Source organism: Ixodes scapularis, unplaced genomic scaffold (assembly GCF_016920785.2).
Source record: "Ixodes scapularis isolate PalLabHiFi unplaced genomic scaffold, ASM1692078v2 ptg001421l_1__unscaffolded, whole genome shotgun sequence".
Taxonomy (NCBI): domain Eukaryota; kingdom Metazoa; phylum Arthropoda; class Arachnida; order Ixodida; family Ixodidae; genus Ixodes; species Ixodes scapularis.
This window is the reverse complement of record NW_024610148.1, coordinates 158,427-175,902: the sequence shown is the minus strand read 5'-3', so window position 1 is coordinate 175,902 and position 17,476 is coordinate 158,427. Positions and strand designations below refer to the sequence as shown.

The 17,476-nt window shown below is 46.7% G+C and overlaps 1 protein-coding gene across 1 annotated transcript in view; it reads left to right on the top strand.

Annotated features, from left to right (window-relative positions):
- Nucleotides 1-6,633: 6,633 nt before the first annotated feature.
- LOC115322451 (ficolin-1-like) overlaps nucleotides 6,634-17,476 on the top strand; it is a 70,375-nt gene continuing 59,532 nt past the window's right edge. Inside the window, exons 1-3 of the mRNA XM_029982805.2 lie at nucleotides 6,634-6,862; nucleotides 10,024-10,157; nucleotides 13,993-14,098. Of these exons, the coding sequence (XP_029838665.2) occupies nucleotides 6,634-6,862; nucleotides 10,024-10,157; nucleotides 13,993-14,098 (469 nt within the window). The remainder of the gene's footprint in view (nucleotides 6,863-10,023; nucleotides 10,158-13,992; nucleotides 14,099-17,476) is intronic.

Here is a 17,476-nt window from a genome sequence, read left to right as displayed (position 1 = left end):
AAAACAAATGTATCTGACAACCAGAAGTATCCGTGAATTTCACTCTTAAGTGCTTTGCGCGCAAGCAATCGCGTTCCGACGGTGTCTGGATTTCCTTTTCACAGCACCTATCTACATTCTCGAGCGAACCTAGCATACAGAAAACACGTGGGAAATTATCTCTAAACTTTTCCCGGCTCTTCTGGTACAGGCGCATTTGAGGTATTTTGACGAGAATGCTAATTTTAGTATGGTTGCCTCCAAAACAACACAGAAATACCCGTCCGGCATGGTGATTTCCGCCCACAGCCCCAGACCAAAAGTGCGCTCGACGCTCTACACCGCGGAGTAACTTTGCAGAGTTGAGTTGGTACATACTAAAGCAGAGCTCACTCTTAAAGGCGGACCTACAGAACTGCCTTCTGTAGGGAAGAAAACCGGTTTTAAATTTCCTTTTCTCCATTCCTTCCCCATATAGTGGCGGGTCTGCACGTATATATTAACATGATTGCGGCCATAGTTGTCCCGATTTTAGAGATGTTGTTGTTGTTGAAAACTTTGTTGAACGATATATCGAATAGAAAAGGGGGGATATGGAAGTAAAGTAGTAGAGAATATAGGTGGCTGCCCTTATTCCAGGGCTCGAATTGCAGTGGTGACTACGACAGTTCTTCGTACAAGCATGTGTTCCTTGTCGGCATCCTCGCTTCGCAGTCCTGCATCCCACTCCTCTCTAAACGTTCTTCAGTTGGTTTAAGGCCTGGTATCTGCTTTCATACCCATACTAGGTGATGCACGTCGGCCCATGGTGCGTCGCAGAAGGGACATCTCGGCGTGAGAAAGCGTTCTGGATACCATGTGTGAAGTTTTGTTGACGTGATGATCGCGTCCGTTTGTAGTCATTATATCTTCTCAACATTTAATATGAAGACTTCCTGTCATCTCAACCGGTTTTGCCTTGCTAACAGACGACGAAATGGCTCCGGGAATTCAGTGGTTCTTTCTGGTGAAGCTGGCAGTTATGTTGAAATCATTTGTGACGAACGACTAAATCTCCATTATCGGGTTCAAGTTTCCGTGGGATTTTGAAAGCGAACAGTGCCCGTGTACAGCATTGATCAACCTTCGAGGTGCCCGAGCATGCGAACGTTTGTTTGTAGTAGCGAGAAGGGTGAAACGTAATGATAAGAAGACGACGACGCGGTGTGTGTCAACGTCGAAGCGCCGGCCAGCACACGTTTAAAGAAGTTATGACTGCACATATGATTCTTCAGTACATGATGAAATGAACTCTGTAGCAGACCTATATCTGATGTTTTTACCCAGTTCTGTTGCTATTTAGGGTCTTGCTGAAAATGAAAGAATCAGCACAAGTTTTTGTCACTGCCATGATTACAAGCATGTATGAAACACCCTCCCATATTGCCACCCTGCACCGCTGCACGTGACCATCTTCGTCTTTATGTCCTCCAGCTTCTCTTGGCATTATCGAGACTTTTCGGCGTTTGCGACCACCTCAGCATTTTTCTTGAATGGGCTGCCTATGGCGTGCTGCTGTGGCGTCGTTCTTCCTCAGTTCAAGAGGTCTTTGTGCAGGGCCGTAGCACAGGCTGCTGGCACTACCTATAGGGATTTGTTTGTTGTTAGGATGATTGTTTTAGCTTGATGCATTGCAAAAATCATGAATGAATTCCCTCCTTCCGTTAGTTGCACTCTTCAAAACCCGGATTCTCCCCAGCTAACCTAAACTTTAAAAACCTTTCAGCGGATCAAAATAATTAAAGAACCAGAAAAAGACTGAGAATTATCAGCTGATGGTGCGTCTCCATGGTTTCGTCTTTTATCTGGACAAAGCGTCACGGCGATACCTTTTTCATGAACGCAAGTGACATAAAACCTCTCTCCGTTTTCAGAGTCCACAAGCTTGATATTATCTTGTCTTGCAACATGAGGTTCTTGACGATCGTGTCAGACAGCATATTTGCAATGGGAGTAGCCTACTCTTTCCGACGCCACTGAAGAGCTTGGACAACGAAGGAAAGGAAGCGGTGGCGCTCACTCTCTTCGATGGTATGAATGTCTCCGAGGCCTGCCCGTTCGAGTACCGGAAGATTATTAGCTCCAGGAAGAGAGCGCTCCTCACAGCTTTCAGGTCGCAGAGACTAGCTTCCGCGGCGCTTGAACCAGACCCAAAAGCTCAGGTATGGCCGATCTCCTGTTCGCAAGATGTCTTCCCCATGAACGGCCGCCAGGTTTAGCTCAACAGCATAGCCCTCGAACAAGCAAACCTCAGACAAGTGGCGAGCCTCACGTTATGACGCCAAATGTAAACTTCGCGCTCACCGCTTGTCCGGAGAAAGGGGCCAAGTCATAGTTACGACTGTTCAGTTCTGGAGCCTGGTGTTCGGCGGCTTACGCCGCCATGGCTGCACTGTCCTGTTCGGTTTCACGCGCCTCGAGTCCCATGTCTTGCACCGAGATCACATCCCGCGAGGCCACCGGATCTTTGACCAAGGTATCTATCTACATGTCCTAATCACGACAAGTTATAGCAGAAAAAATTGGATTATAGTATTTTTCAAATAAAACCACTGATTAAAAAACAGTGTCCAGAATGGATCGAAAAGCGAGCGGACAAAGAGCACCTAAATTACCAAACTCAGTGCGTCCAACATGATGGTAAACCTGGGTTCGAACATGATGGTAAACCTGAAACCAGGGTAGGAAAACGGAAAACGCAAAGGAGGACAGAAGAGCTGGCAACGTCTTGACACATCGCCCGTTTTTTTTTTTTCGGTCTTCCTACGCATTTTCCGTTTTCCTACCCCAATCTCAGGTCTACCATTGTGTTCAGCGTACACCAGCACGCCTGCACTTGGACTATTTTTTCAGTGGGTTCATGCATGCTTGTGTCTGACATCCAGAAGGTAAGCTTGTCACAAATAAAAGCATAAACTTGACTAATAAAACATAAAAAAACGTATAATGCGGCGAATTTAAGCCTAGAAACACAGACTAACAAAGAACGAACATACTTTAACGGAAGAACTATTGTTTCAAGTAGGCATGCGAAGCTTCTTTTGAAAGCACGCGGGTATCTAGAAGTTTCTGAGGTCAAACAAACAAGATTTTTGAGTCAACAGGAAAATTCCAGTCATGCAAACAATTAAAAAAAAAGCACAAGCGCTAGCGGGGTTTAAGCCCTAGCCAGCAGCGTGGGAGTCGAGCACGCTGCTAATGTACCTATTCGCGCGCGGCATTACTCCCGTCTTGGAAAAGACGGATCGTCCCGATGCAACACGAAATGAAATTGACAATTTAAAACAAGAGAAGAGCAAAACTACAGAACCACCTAAAACACAAATTTTTAGAGTCCTATCGAGCATAGTTCAGTTCAAGTCGGACGACGTGAATCGCCTTCTGGTTGTAGAGTGTGGGGTCACAACGTTCATGTTCCGTAGTGCAAGGGCTTGCAGTTAGGTCCCTCAGATAGCGAATAACCTTGAGGCCGAAGCACCCCTTTAATAAGTTACTCGCTTCGACGATGAATTGGTGTTCAGATGCACACTTGGTTGCCGGACTGGAACTGGACGTCGTGGCAACAAAGATTGTACCGGCGATCGTCAGCAAGTTGTTCGGCTTGAATCAAAAATGCGGCCGAGATGGAGGACTTCCTCCGCTCGTTAAGTGACAAACCGAGCGTCGTCGTCCTGTTCGTCAACGTGATCGACATCACACTTTTCGTCGGTGTCGTCATAGGGTTCGATATCAAAGTCGTCGTCGAGGTTGGAGTCGAGGTTGTCGTTGAAGTCATCGTCCGGGTCGTCCTTGCGTCGCTGTCAAAGTCGTCGTCAGGGTGTCCGTCAAAGTCGTAGTCGGGATCGTCATCGATTTCGTCGTTCGAGTCGTCGCCTGTGTCATGGTAGGTGCCGTCGTAAGTCTCGTCGTCAAGGTCGAAGACAGTGTTTGTCGTCGAGGCCGTAGTCGGTTGGTTGTTGACGTCGTAGCCAGGGTTTGTCTCTCGGTTCATAATCCGTTTCGTCATCAGTGTCGTCGTCGATGTCGTCATCATGTTATAGTCGAGGTCGTAACTAGGGGCTTAGCCGAATCCATAGTCCGGGTTGTTTTCGAGGAAGCCACCTTCACGTTCGTCCTTTTCGGAGTTATCGTGTTCACAGGTGTCACGCGTCGTGGGCATTGATTTCGTTGCTCCGCACCTCCACCGCAATGTCACAAATAAAACATAAACTTGATCAATAAAACTAAAAATCATCGTTTAATGCTGCCTAATCTAGAGATCTGCTGTTCAGGGCGCAACTTCAGCCGCTGGAAACAAGGGCGAAAATATTCTTAACGGCACTATTCAAATCGAAATATCTCGCTAGTTACAACCATTATCGACAGGGTCCCGACGCCTAAACTATACTAGAGCGTTAAAACAATACAGGTTTATAAATGATTGTTTTAGATGTTCTTCCTTTACTCCCGCAATTCAGGATTGGAATGAGCTCCCAAACGATACTGTCACCTTAACACCTGCTAAAAATTTCATTACTGCTGCGGACATTTTAATTACTGCAGTTAATTCTTTTCCTGTCTCTATTTATGACTCTACTTTTTTTTGTCGTATGGTGTACCCACTCCTACTAAGGGTCCTTGAGTGGAGCCACGAAAACTTTCAAATAAATAAAAAAAAATTCAGACAGCGATTCGGAATCAGACTTAACAACAAAAGCACTTGTTCACCATGAGTTCTCGTGAAATTTATTTGGCTGCAGGAGCTAACTCGCAGCATTGCAGCTTGCTAGACGAAATCCTCAGCTGTGAGGGAAGGATACACACTGCTGAACCGGCCAATAGAGCGGGTAATCGCGGCTAATCCACACTGCTCATACATTATACAAAAGACGTTATTTGCTGCGGACATAATAACTCAATTGCTTGTGAACACGCCTCAAGAATGCTCGAAGCATGTGTGCTTCATACATATTAATCTATACCCCGTTAACACGAACACCCCGCTATATCGAAACTATTTTCAGGGACAAACTGGAAAAAAAAAAGCATGCATTTTTGTCTCGTTATTTGGGAAACCTCACGTTATGGATGACTGTTTTGGGGCTAACGGAGCTTTTCATATCAACGAGACGTCACTGTTTTGGCTTCGAGCACGTCGGCAGGCATTTTTTTTGTGTCCAATAAATGACAGGACCGTAATACAATGAAGACTCACGCTTCAGACAGCGTCTGCGGACCGCTTTTTCTATGATGTGGTGGCAGTGAGACCGCGGCTTTAGGCAGACAAACGAAGTGCTGGAGCGGAGCAGACGAGAGCTCTCTTGGCTCTCTTTACACGACGCTACGTCAGAGCTTCCGCTGTTGCCAACGCACCGGCCGTTTGTTTCGTAAACGCAATCTGACCAGTTTGCCTTTGTTTAGAATTCAAAAGACCCTTTTCAATAACCAGTCCGTCTACCCTGTTCAAAGTAAAACCAAGTCTACCTAAAAGATTCCACCGCAAGAAGGACGCGTCTGTCGCATTGCGGCGAATTCTCGTTTAGCTTTAGCCTGTTTGCGGCTTGGGGCGGGTCGAGGATCTTCTCACGATGACGTCACGGGCAGGCCCTGTCTTTTAGGTGGTAGTGGTCAAACCAGACGCTCTCATGGCGGCATCTACGCAGCTTCTTCACAGCGGAAAAAGCGGACGTATTCCAAAAGCGAAGAACTGAAAGTGGGGAATTAATAGACCAATTTCACCGGGCACAATGACTGCGCCATCGCTGCCGCAATGCATCGAGGGAACTTTAGTCTTTCTGCACGTGCTGAAACTCCGATGGAGCTCTTCGCGTGTGGTGCACGAGACGGTACGAGCCCTCGCATGCACGGCCGTCAGGCCTCCTGTAAAGAAAGGTTAGGGCGGCTGAACGCGCTGAACACTTTGTGAGATTGGTCTATAGGGAGTATTCACAGGACGCCATATTTGTGGGTGCTCTTTAGAGCGCATGCTCAGAGCGAACTCCCATGAATAGGCTGTTAAGACCGGCAATCTTGATGATGCGGAATGCACGCGGCGAAAGAACTGTGGAAGCTCGGCGTCAGCACGCGCTCAGCAGTCGCGCACACAGCTATGGCCGCCAGTGAATACTCCTTATTCAAGCACGGTGGTCGTTGACGCCGCCTTCGAATTCATGAGGTCGAGGGTCCGTGACACAGGCGAGATTGCTTCCTTATCACGACCATTACACCGTATTCACACTGGCTGTTGAACCGCGTTCGCAAAGCGGCTGCCACCGCGGTTGCTTAAGGATGCATTACAATTTCACGCTCGTGCCATGATAAAAACGAGCGGATCCGCTTCGCGGTTGCGATTCGAACGCCAGGGGTGAATGCAACCTTTAGATCGGTAGTATTGGAGCTGCTTAGATTGCCACTCGATGTCTTTGACTTTTAAGTGGGGTCAATTGCCTGTGCGGAAAAGGTTAAGAATAAATAAACAAAAAATCCACAGAAGTGTATATCTAAAAGGCAATGACGCAAAAGTGTCATTGCTTTCTTAAAGACAAAATCTCACCAGCCAACCTCTTCCCCGAGCCTACAAAAATATATTTTTTTTTTGATGCAGGTGCTGATTCGAATTATCCACGTGATGTCCTCATGCTATATAGAGCGAACGATACAGGGAGAGCAGCAGTGGTTACGACTTACGAGAACCCTCGTACCATCGACAAAGAACTCAACATGTTCGTCGCATTCCTCTTCATACCTGTTGTGGCCGGGAACGTCTTTATGGAAGGCAATATTCGGAATGTTCCGGAAATTACCGAAAGAGAGTCCACGTCGACAAAAACCTACACGATATTTGACCCCTGCAATACAAACAAACGTGAGACCACCTTTTCATCGATCCACGTAGACCGAACAATGTTCAGGGGGAATCATTAGGTCCTTGGCAGTGACACGCCCGGTACAATGTACACTAGGCGACACTATGGAGTTTTCGTAGGCCTTTTTCCTCCTGCCGCTAAGCCCTTCCGAACGAAGACGCTACTACTGCGCCTTGCATGGAAAATCTCGGATCTCGTAGCGGGTTGCGGAGAACCTTGCGGGACAGCGGAAAGGGTCCACCAAAACTCCCTACTGTTCGTGCAAAAGCAATATCTACAATTAATTTGCTTTTAGTTTTATTTCGAAAGGTTATTGCCGAGCTCGAAGTTTTACGAGCTAAGTTAAATTCCGAAGTGAGCACTTCCCATCATCATAGTAGTCTTGTATTACTTTTCTTAGGTTTTAAGAGAAATGGAGAAAAAACCGGGAATTGCTTTTTAGCGCTACGCGCATTGTGCCGTGGTGTGCATACTGTATTGGCGACGTGCGCCATCGAACGTGTCACTGTGGTCGACCTGCAGCGATTGGCCGAATGCTGACTATGACATCGGCAAAGGTTTTCTCATCGACAAAAATGAGAGTAGCCTACCAACTTCAATTTTGACGGTATCGGCAGTGTTGGTTTCAAAGCGCAATCATTTCAAGCTTCCGCCATGCTCATTACAAACACCATCGAACTTGTTGTTCGCAAGGTAATGACGTCACGAGAGGGAACCATAGGAGGGCGCCACCAAAACACTTCGCCGCCAATAACGTCCACTATCCTTTTTCAGAATATTTCAAGCTCGCCATTGTTTTTTTGTGTATCCAATGTAATTGTGCTTCCCTTCCAAAAGTGAATGAGCGCATACAGTGGGCGTCTCTAGGGACAGTGGCACTCGGTGCGGTGACCCATCGCGACCCCGCCCTTAGTGACGCCACCGAGTGAACAACGTTAGCCTTGCCTGCTAAAAACGTTTTTTTAAGTAAAGCAACAATACAAAAAAAAAGCGGACTGATTGGTGGATCTTCGCGTCCTCCTTGATTAATGGATTTGTTAGAGAGTAACTAGACACGCCTCGAACTTTTCAATCCTCCGATCTTTTGTATTTTAAAGTCAGGGCTCGTCGGGGTCGGTCGTGCTCATCCGCTCCTCCTCGGGAATCGTTTCACACCTGCCAGCGAAGGCTCGAGTACGATTAAAAACGTTTCTCCAAGATGCCCTTAGAGGCGTCGGCTGCGAGTGCTTTTACTTAATGTTCTGTGACGCCCTTTGTTTTTCTTCTTTTTGCCCCTCCTCCACTATAATGCCTTCACGGGCGCTGTGGGGTACATGTAATAAATAAATAAATAAGTAAATAAACAATTCAGGAGATAAGGAGGGGGGAGGGGGGGGCACATCCAGCGGGGAGGTTTATTGAGTTTCAGACCCCTTTTCCGAAATCCAGCCGACTGTACAATATACACATGCATTTTGATTCCCTTTCTCTTCCACCGCACACCAAGTCAGACATTCCAGCCACCACGGCCAGAAAATATCAATGATTGGGGGAGTTGGAGCGAAACGGCTGGCCAATCGGCTGCGGGTTGGGCTCAAGGCTGTCGCGCCGAGAACGTGCTGGCATAGTTGGCCTTGTCGCTATAGAGCCCCTTGCATCGTCGTAAGTTGAGCCTTTGAACGCGATCGGCTTTATTAATGGACCTGGGCCGTTTATTCTTCGGCGTTGAGAAACGCAACTCGCACCGGCAAAGAACGTTGGTCGTCGTCCACCTCGCCGCGCACCGTCAAAGAATGCAGCGTCATGTAACCAAAGCAACGGCTCAAAAAAAACAAAATCCATTGTATAAAAAAAAGTGTCGTGTAAGCTTTTGCCGGCCGGCTTCGACGGATTTGATGCGCTCGCGTTTCACAGCAGCCTTCCACGTTCCCTTACTTATAACTCCCAGGGAAGAAGCCGATGATCCCTAATTTCCGCTGTTTACGAGTTTCAAACGGCAGCGCACTCCGAATGAACATTCTGGCTTCGAACTCGTCTTCATTGCGCACCGCTTCTACATTTGGCATTCGTTGTTTCCAGCGGGTATACAGCTGCCGGTGAGGACGTGATCACAGATAGCTCATACACGAAGTCGTCCTGAATTCTATTTAACTGTAACTTTGGTTCGTCATGGCGCTTCAAGCTCTTTCTGGCCCCCCGTGAAGATAGTCCATCTTATTAAGTCTACGAAGTTTCTCAAGGTAGCGAGTAGAGCCGCCCGCGTACTTATAGACTTGCCTAATTGAGCACACGAGTGTTGTGCACACCAACACACAATTACGAAGGCACCACACTGAACGGCGAGAGCGGCACACGACACAGGGCAGATTCAAATCACAAAAATAAGCGTCGCGCACACGCTCCTATGAGCCCGACACGCCGATTCCCGATAAAGCGATGGGACGCCCGCAGCTCTCACGCATTTTAAAGATATTTTTTTCTATTTTTCATATTTCTCGCTCAATAAAAACGCTTTTTTCAAAGATTAAGGATGGTTTATGAAGTCATATACGTTATTTAGTCTGCATAAAATATGTTCTGACTGCTCTTGCCGACTGCCAATCACAAAATGCTTACAGGTGATGACACTCGTCGCTTGTTTTCAACACACTGTGTCGCCACCGGACGCTGAGCTGTTTTGCCCCATCGAATTAAGTTATGATGCGCTCATGTTTTGTGGCCCACTTCTTGTTCTCTAAGTAGCCCAAACTAATCGAGAGGTAATAACATATAGAGATAAGAAACTCAAACAGGCTGAGTGAAACTGCCTTCTGTACTTTCTCCCAAAACCTTGTACAAAAAGAAAAAAAGAAACGTGAAGTTTGAGCGTGCCCGACGGTACGAGCCGAGGACCCAGTCAAGTAGTGCCGAAAGCGCAACGTCACGGCGTCCGCCGTCTCTCTGCGAGCGCTCAGCCGCTCATTCAATCAAACGCAGAGAGAAACAATATACAAGACTGTTTTTTATGTTTGCATATCTAGCAAAGTTCTCTTGGGTCGTTTACTTTGCATCTCTGACCGTGTGTCACAAATTAACAATCGATGTTGCGCACCGCTGGCCGAACCGCCGGCGGATGTTTGAGAAGTCCCTCTTCTTTGAACCTTGATAAGTAATGTCTGCTTCACGCACCTTTATTTTTCAGCTGGAAATCGGACGAGAAACTGTTCCCAGAAAAAAAGGAGGGACCGCAGCGAGAGCGGTGAATGTGAAATTTATATTCGCAACGATCCAGTAAATGTAACATGTGACATGACGTCCGATGGCGGCGGATGGACAGTAAGTGTCTCCTCATAACGCAGCGAATACAAAAAGCATTTTTATAGATAACTTTGCCCTCTTTATTTTGTTGAAGAGGCAAGGTCGTCGAAAAGGCGTAACGCAACAATTTTAAAGGGGTGTCAGTAGCCGATTGTGTTAATGCACCACAGCACGTGGATTCGAGGCTCGATCTGCACAAGCCCGAAGATCCTGGATTTAGCCTCCACCTCAGCCTGTTCAATCTAGATTATCATCATACCTGCACGAGGCCATGTATCGCTATGTACTGCATGGTCCACTTTAAAACACCACGTAGACAATCGTACCGCACCGTAAACATTTCTGATCTACGGAGTGCAACAATTTTGCCATGCTCCGGCAGACTAATCAAAGACTGTTCATACGTCGCGACTAAAATGTTGTTTTTGCAAGGATATGGAGCGTGTCACTTTTATTTCGTTCATCTTCGAAAAATTCAAAAAAAGCAATCTCCTAGAATATCTCGATTCCACCAAGCAATCATAGCAACGAATCAGCAGTTTTTGCAATTATCTGCCGAGTTTAAAGCTTGCATGTGAGTAAATGTGCCAAGAACGTTTCCCCTCCCAAAATTCACTAAACAGGGCGTCTTTAGTGCCATCTTATTCGACATAGAAAGCCAACCCTTTTTTTTCTGTTTTCGTAAAGAACGAATTGAAGCGCGTGTTTACGCCTCTTCTCGCCAGAAGTTGACTGCCGGCGGCCAACATCAGCGATGCCGACTGGTTGTGATGTTCGAACATGATCAAACCGAAGCTTTGAAAGTGTGTGAATCCGACGCGGAAACCTTCGAACCACAGGAGAACGGAAAGAAACTTTGAGCGGGTTGGTGAAGATGATTGGAAAAACAAGAAACAATAAAACATGTAGGCACGAAGACAGTGCAGTAACAGTGAACTATAGCTCAGTGTAGAAGGGCTCTTTCAACTAGCAACCGACATTTAATGATGCCCCCGATGCCACCCTCAATGCGTCAGCCCTTATCTTCCTTCGCACTAAAAAAAGGGTGTAGCTCTTACACCCCTTGTCACATATACGACACCCCTATACTTCAGTTGGGCGTACAGCGCGCTGAAGTTCAGCCGACGCTACTAACATTCACGAGCGGCTTGATGGCTGAGTTGTACTACTTATCAAAATAGCTTACGTAAGTGTGACTGTATGTAAACAAAGTTATAGGGGTTTTCTTGGCCGTTCTGTAAAACCTCAGTGTTTTCTTTATGTGATTTTTTATGCTAATTTTAGCTGTTTAATATCTTATATATCACCGTCATCAAGCCTTTCATAAACGTTGGGGCGGTCAGCTTGATCTCAGTGCGCTGTACGGCGAACTGAAGATTGTGGGTGTCGTATATGTGACAAGGGGTGTAAGGGCTACACCCTTTATCTTAGAGCGTTGAACCAAAACTCCATCGGAAAAAAGAAAAAAAACACACCTCTGAATGAAGAAGTAAACCCGGGAGAAGGAAGCGAGAGAAGAAGAAAAAAATTTGAGGACACCTAAGCACTTCTTATGAGTTGTGAATGCGACTCCATCGATGTCATCTTCCGCTCCCTCAGTTCGTCTGCGGTGTACTGGCGTGGACGGCTGCGTTTCGCTAGTGCCGATTTGGCGGCCGCCGACGATATAGATGCATCAGGCGCCGTCATGTTCCTTGGCGCCGAGAAGAGCAGAAGGGGCCGCGGGCCACCCACCCCCCTCCTGCAACGCCTGGCACGAGAGCAGCGGCCCAGAGCGCGCGCTCTCGTGAAGCGGCCACCAATGGCTGTCTAGGAGCCGTTTTGCTCAGCCAATAGGAGAATAGGCATATATTTCGCGTTATAGAGATAAGGCAGCGCAGCCTTTTACGGCGCTCCGTAAAAAACAAACAAAAAACACTCAATTTGATGTGTATTGAAAAAGGGGGCGAGGGGTGAAGGAGGTTTTTGAAGGCAACGCAAGGAAACAAAAATATGAAGTTAAACTAGGGTCGCCACAACTTTTTACGGCGTACGATAGAGCAACACCGCTGTACAGCCTCTGTCTGTTCTAGCAAATCCCTCATTGAAGCCGACGTCTTGCGACAAAGCCTCTTTAAAGACAACAGCTAGCTCAATTTGAGTGAAGGTTTGTTGTCGTTTTTCCCTTAAAGGGTTTTGCCATCACTTGTTTGTTCAAGTCATTGTAAACTGAGTTTAAGAAAGTACAAATTTGAGGTTTGTAATATTGAAGTGGAAGTTTGACACGTTTAGCGAAATTAACAGTGTTAGCATTAACAACAAAAGCTAAGTGAACGCTAAGCATAGTTTTCTTATATAATCGTAAATGCATTTCAATGTGTTCTTTTCGATATTTTTTGCGTCGTTTTACTCGCAGTAGTTCGTTGGTAAGCAATTTGTGAGTGTTTCTCTAAAACGTTTTTTATTTGACGTGTTTCGTAACTTTTCTTGTGTGGAACTCTTTTATTTTAACTTTTAATGTTCAATGTACACGTCGTAAACCTTTCATAAAATACATTAAAAAACTTTTTACTACGTGCATGGTTCGTTGTGAAATTGAAGGCTGCGCAATGGACCATAGCGAAACCTTCGTCACGCCTCGAGCTTTTTATATCTCAGGAAGAAAATTAGCTACGCCGTCTTCACATATCTGAATGCGCCTCCCAGGAACATGGCTTTCGCATATATATATTTTTATGTAAACATAACGAATATGACCCGGACCATCATTGTACGATCTGATGTAGAAACACCCTGTTGTAAAAAAAAAGAAAAAAAAAGAAATCCGGCTTTTCCCGGAGTAGTTTTCATTGGCCCCTTTCTGTGGAGAATTAAGGCCTGTTCCCACATCCAGCGGAGCGCTACAAGCATAGCGCTTACCTCGCGCTAAGCGCGTGCTGATGGGAGCGTTCACCAGGTTTGTATCGCACCGTCAAAACTGTTGCTCATGGCAGACGATAAGTAGCTGACGGCACGTGAGGAGCGCTACATCAGCGCTTCGCTGCATGTGAGAACCGGCCTTTACGATAACGGAGGCGCATTTAAGATTATGTGTACATTTTTTTATCAAGACGTGCACGCTTCAAGCACCAAAGCGTCGCTTCTGCACTGACGATCAAATCTTGTAAGAACTTTGCGCGGCGTATGAACAAGGCACAAAAGTTTATTTTTTTTTCATTTTGAGGAGAAATCTCAACTAGTGAGATAGAACAAAGCCACGTGTCTCTCCCCAATAGGCTAATTGGATCATTGGGAGCGTAGGCTTCGCCTTTTGCCAAATTACCGTGAAACGTGTCTATACTCCCTCTAAATAAAACCGTGCAGTACAGTCAAAGCCAGAGGGGAGAGAGGGGATGTCAACCTGTTCAAGAGGAGGGAAAGGAGGAACGTTAGAGAAGGGCTGTGTCTCCTTTCCCTCCTCTTGAACAGGTCGGGATACACTCTCTCTTCTGTAGCCTTGGCTGTGCTGCTCGGTTCTATACTTCGTTTCAGCTTCGGTCCGAGGGCGGCCGATGTCATGAGCCGAAGGGTGAACCAAACAGCGAAAGAGGCAGACCGTCATGGCGTCCTCTCTGCAGTTTATAGGACCAGCCGGTATTCGCCATCTCTCTGTGCGCGCTCCTCCGCAGGCTAGTCCTATCAAGCGTAGAGAGCACGCCATGACGCTGCGCTTTTGGCGCTCTTTGATTGACCCTTCGGCTGATAACATCGGCCGCGCTCGGACCGAAGCTGAAACGAAGTATAGCGAGCCGGAGAATAGCTGTTACCCCAGCCCGGCGGAACAAATGCGGGTACATTCTGATTCCCTTCGGCTGACTCATCTATCGACTTCCAGGTGATTCAACGTCGGAGCGAAAACGAACAGGGTGACAATTTTTTTGAAAGAAACTTTACAGAATATGAGCGTGGATTTGGAACTCCCGGGGAAAGTTTCTGGATAGGCAAGTACAAATATATCAATCCTTACGTATTTGCATCTCAGAAAAGGCAGCCCCTTATATCTGGAGCACAAAACAACTGCTTTCAAATGGCGCTCTTGCAAATTACAACGGTCGCGCGATAGCTTTTTGTCGCACGAGGGACGGGGCAGTCGCTTCCGGATCGATTTTTCGGTCCGGTCGCAGGGTCACAGTCATCGGCGCCTCGGACATCCGACACTTCCTGTGGGAGTTGCAAAAAACATACCCGTCTATTCCCGACAGTTCCCGGCAACGTTACTAGATTTGCTACATGTAACGTTGGTTCGCGGTAGAGGGCATGGATAAAGAAACACGGAGGTCTCTACGGTGGCTCTGATCAGCGCTATAAAATTGTACTCATTTCTCTATAACAAGCACCATCCCTCTTTGAACAGGAGCCCAAAACTGAACTCGATCTGATAGCAAATCCACGGCTTTTGACTTCGCAGGTACGCATAGTGAACCGCAAAAACTCGAGTGAGTGAGCCCCAATGTAGCGACTGTTCTTTCATTGTACGCTTCCGAAAGACGAAGGTCAATTGCACGAGTCTTTCTCTTGTCCTAAAATTACGTACGAGGAGCTGTGCGACAACAAAAACTGGAAAGCAGCGAAACACGAACCCAACCGCACTGGAAAAGTTTATATCAATTCATTCAGAAAGTCTTACAAAAAGGCATTTCCTGTATACCTTTTTGTATCATGGCACACAGGAAGCCATTTTGTGTATGCATTTTCGTGGGAAGTCACACAAGAAGGCATTTCCTGTAAACTTTTAAACCGGACGTCCTACAGGAAGCAACTCCCCATTTGCTTTTTATATAGGAAGACTTACAAAAAATGTTTCCCCTATACGCTTCCATATAGGAATCCGATATAGGTAGCTAAATCCTGTATGGCTTCACAAGAGAAGTCAAACAGGCAATAAATTGTAGCTCCTATAACAGCCATTAGAGGCACAATCCTGGTCTCTACAAAATCGCTCTACTATATTTTACTTTTATGCATATGATGCTCCAACTCATTTAGTTTTGAGAGGGCATCGGGTACTAAAAAAAAGTATAGAGCGGGTTATTAACGCTGTGGCGGGCGATCTTTTTCAAGCATTTGGCAGCATCGACGACCGGACGTCCTACACCATCAACTCCAACATCAGCACCGACTACTAGTACAACTGTATCAATAACGGATGTCATTTCCACTAGTGGGTAGAGCCCATAACAGTCATCGCTGTTATGGGCCCTGTATTCCTATGCAGGATCCTTGAGGTGGGTATGGATCCTGTATACCTATACAGGATCCTGTATAGGTATACTAACGAGAAGATATGAAGAATAAAAAATAAATTATCTCAAATTTGCGAGTCACAAAAATATTTAAGCAAAAAAAAGTGACGGCACATCCACGTCCGCTCCCGAATTTTTTCTTTTTGTAGCGCCGTGGCCGTTGGCGATCGCTGGCGATCGTATCCCTGTAGTCGTCCTTTTCCGCTCAAAACCATCGCACCCGTCACAGATTCATGGCTAAATTGAGCTTAGAGCTGTCTCATGAATTGTTCATTTCACTAAATGCTCGCTATTTTAGCAGACGGAAATGGTGTTGCAGTGGACGTTCATGCGAAGTTGGTTGGTTTCGGAGCAGACGACTCTTGGCTTGCAGACGACAGCCTCCGGGCGTCGTGCCTCGCATTTGGCGTAGTGAAACAAATGATCCCGTGACGTCGTCTCACGGACCTCGCTCCGACGCTCTTTTTGGGTGTCGGGGCCCTAGCCTCCTCAGGTTGCCAAATTGTCGTAAAACGGAATATAGTTATAGACACCAAAAATATACAACAACGTGAAACGATATTTTTCACGCGCGCGCGCGCGCGTTTTTTTTTGAAGGACACATGCAAAGGAAAAAGCATTTTCTTTGAACAGCTTCGATGAAAAAAGGATGTCATAAAACGATTTTACAACGAAGAAAAAAAAATTAGAGTTATATTTACGGCGCTATACGAATTTGTAGATGGCGCCCGCGGGCGCCGTGGCAAAGTGACCCTTATTTATTACGTGACTGGCCCTTATTTATCACATGGTGCTTGCGCTCTTTCGGGAGCTTCCTGTGGCCTCTAAAAGTAAGTTATTCATCTTTGTTTGAAGTATAACAAAATACTAAGATTAATAGGTAACTTCAGAGCCCAAACGAAACTCCTAAAAAGCGCAAGCAGACGTGATATACCTGTCCGCCGGTCAGATGAGGGCGGCGGCGCCCCGAAGCAGACGAACTTGTGCGGCGGCGGCGACGGCGACGGCGGCGTGGAGAAACGCGTCGAAGTGGCGTCGCAGAACGCTCAGCGTGCGGCGGCGGCATGACTTTGCGGTGGCGGCGACGCAGCGTGGCGGCGCGCTGGCGTACCACGTGACCAGCGGCGGCTCCGGGGGCGCCAACTTAAATTTGTTTTGCGCCGTAAATATAGCTCTAAATATTTTGCATCTTCGTTGTAAATTCGTTTTATAATATTCTTTTCCCATCTAGCCTCTTAAAAAAAAAAAAAAAAAAGCGTTTTTTTTTCTTCTTTTGCATGTGTCCTTTAAGGCGAAAGCTTTACTTCGGGCGTTGTGCCCGAAAGATGTCACACCGATACGCCGTCAGGCACGCGCCGCTCAAGCTCAAAGTGGACGTGCCTTAGAGATAAAACACAAAGAAAGGCATGGCAACGGCAGATGCGTCTTTACGGAAGCCGTGGAGCCGGCGCGGCTCGCCGCGCCGGCGCAATGGGGGGTGCGTGATGTCACCGCTAGAGCGCCGTGTGAAGAAGGAAGACGTGGCGCGCTGCTTTTAGGAATGCGCTGTGTGTCGGAGCGCTTTCGCATTCCTACGCGTAAGCAGTCTTAAGTATCTTCGTCGTGTTTTTAGTTTTGGCGTTCTACTCTCCCTCTTCTCACCCCCTCACTTCGATTTATTTGTGACATCGAAAATTATGAAATTTAGGAGCTTCGTAAACGACATCTTTATGATGTTTAATAACGGCATGCGTAAAACATGTCTTGAGGCGAAAGCCTTACTTGTCCCATTGAGCGAAAAAGTGTCGTATAAACCGATAAATATACGATGGAACGGCGCGCGCCGCTCAATGGGCTACCATACTAGCCCCATTATCTTGGCGTCGTCCTTGCAGTCGTTCTACAAGTGGTCCTATGCCTCTGGGGCAACCTCTTTAGATACAATACGTGAAAAACAAGCGGCGTCAGCGGCGTTGTAGTTGTGCCCGAAAAACGACCACAAAAATACGTGATCGAGAGTCAGCAGCGTGATACAAAATTAATAATTTCTGAAATCCTAAAATCCAGATAGAAAGCAGATAGATTTCCAGTGTCATA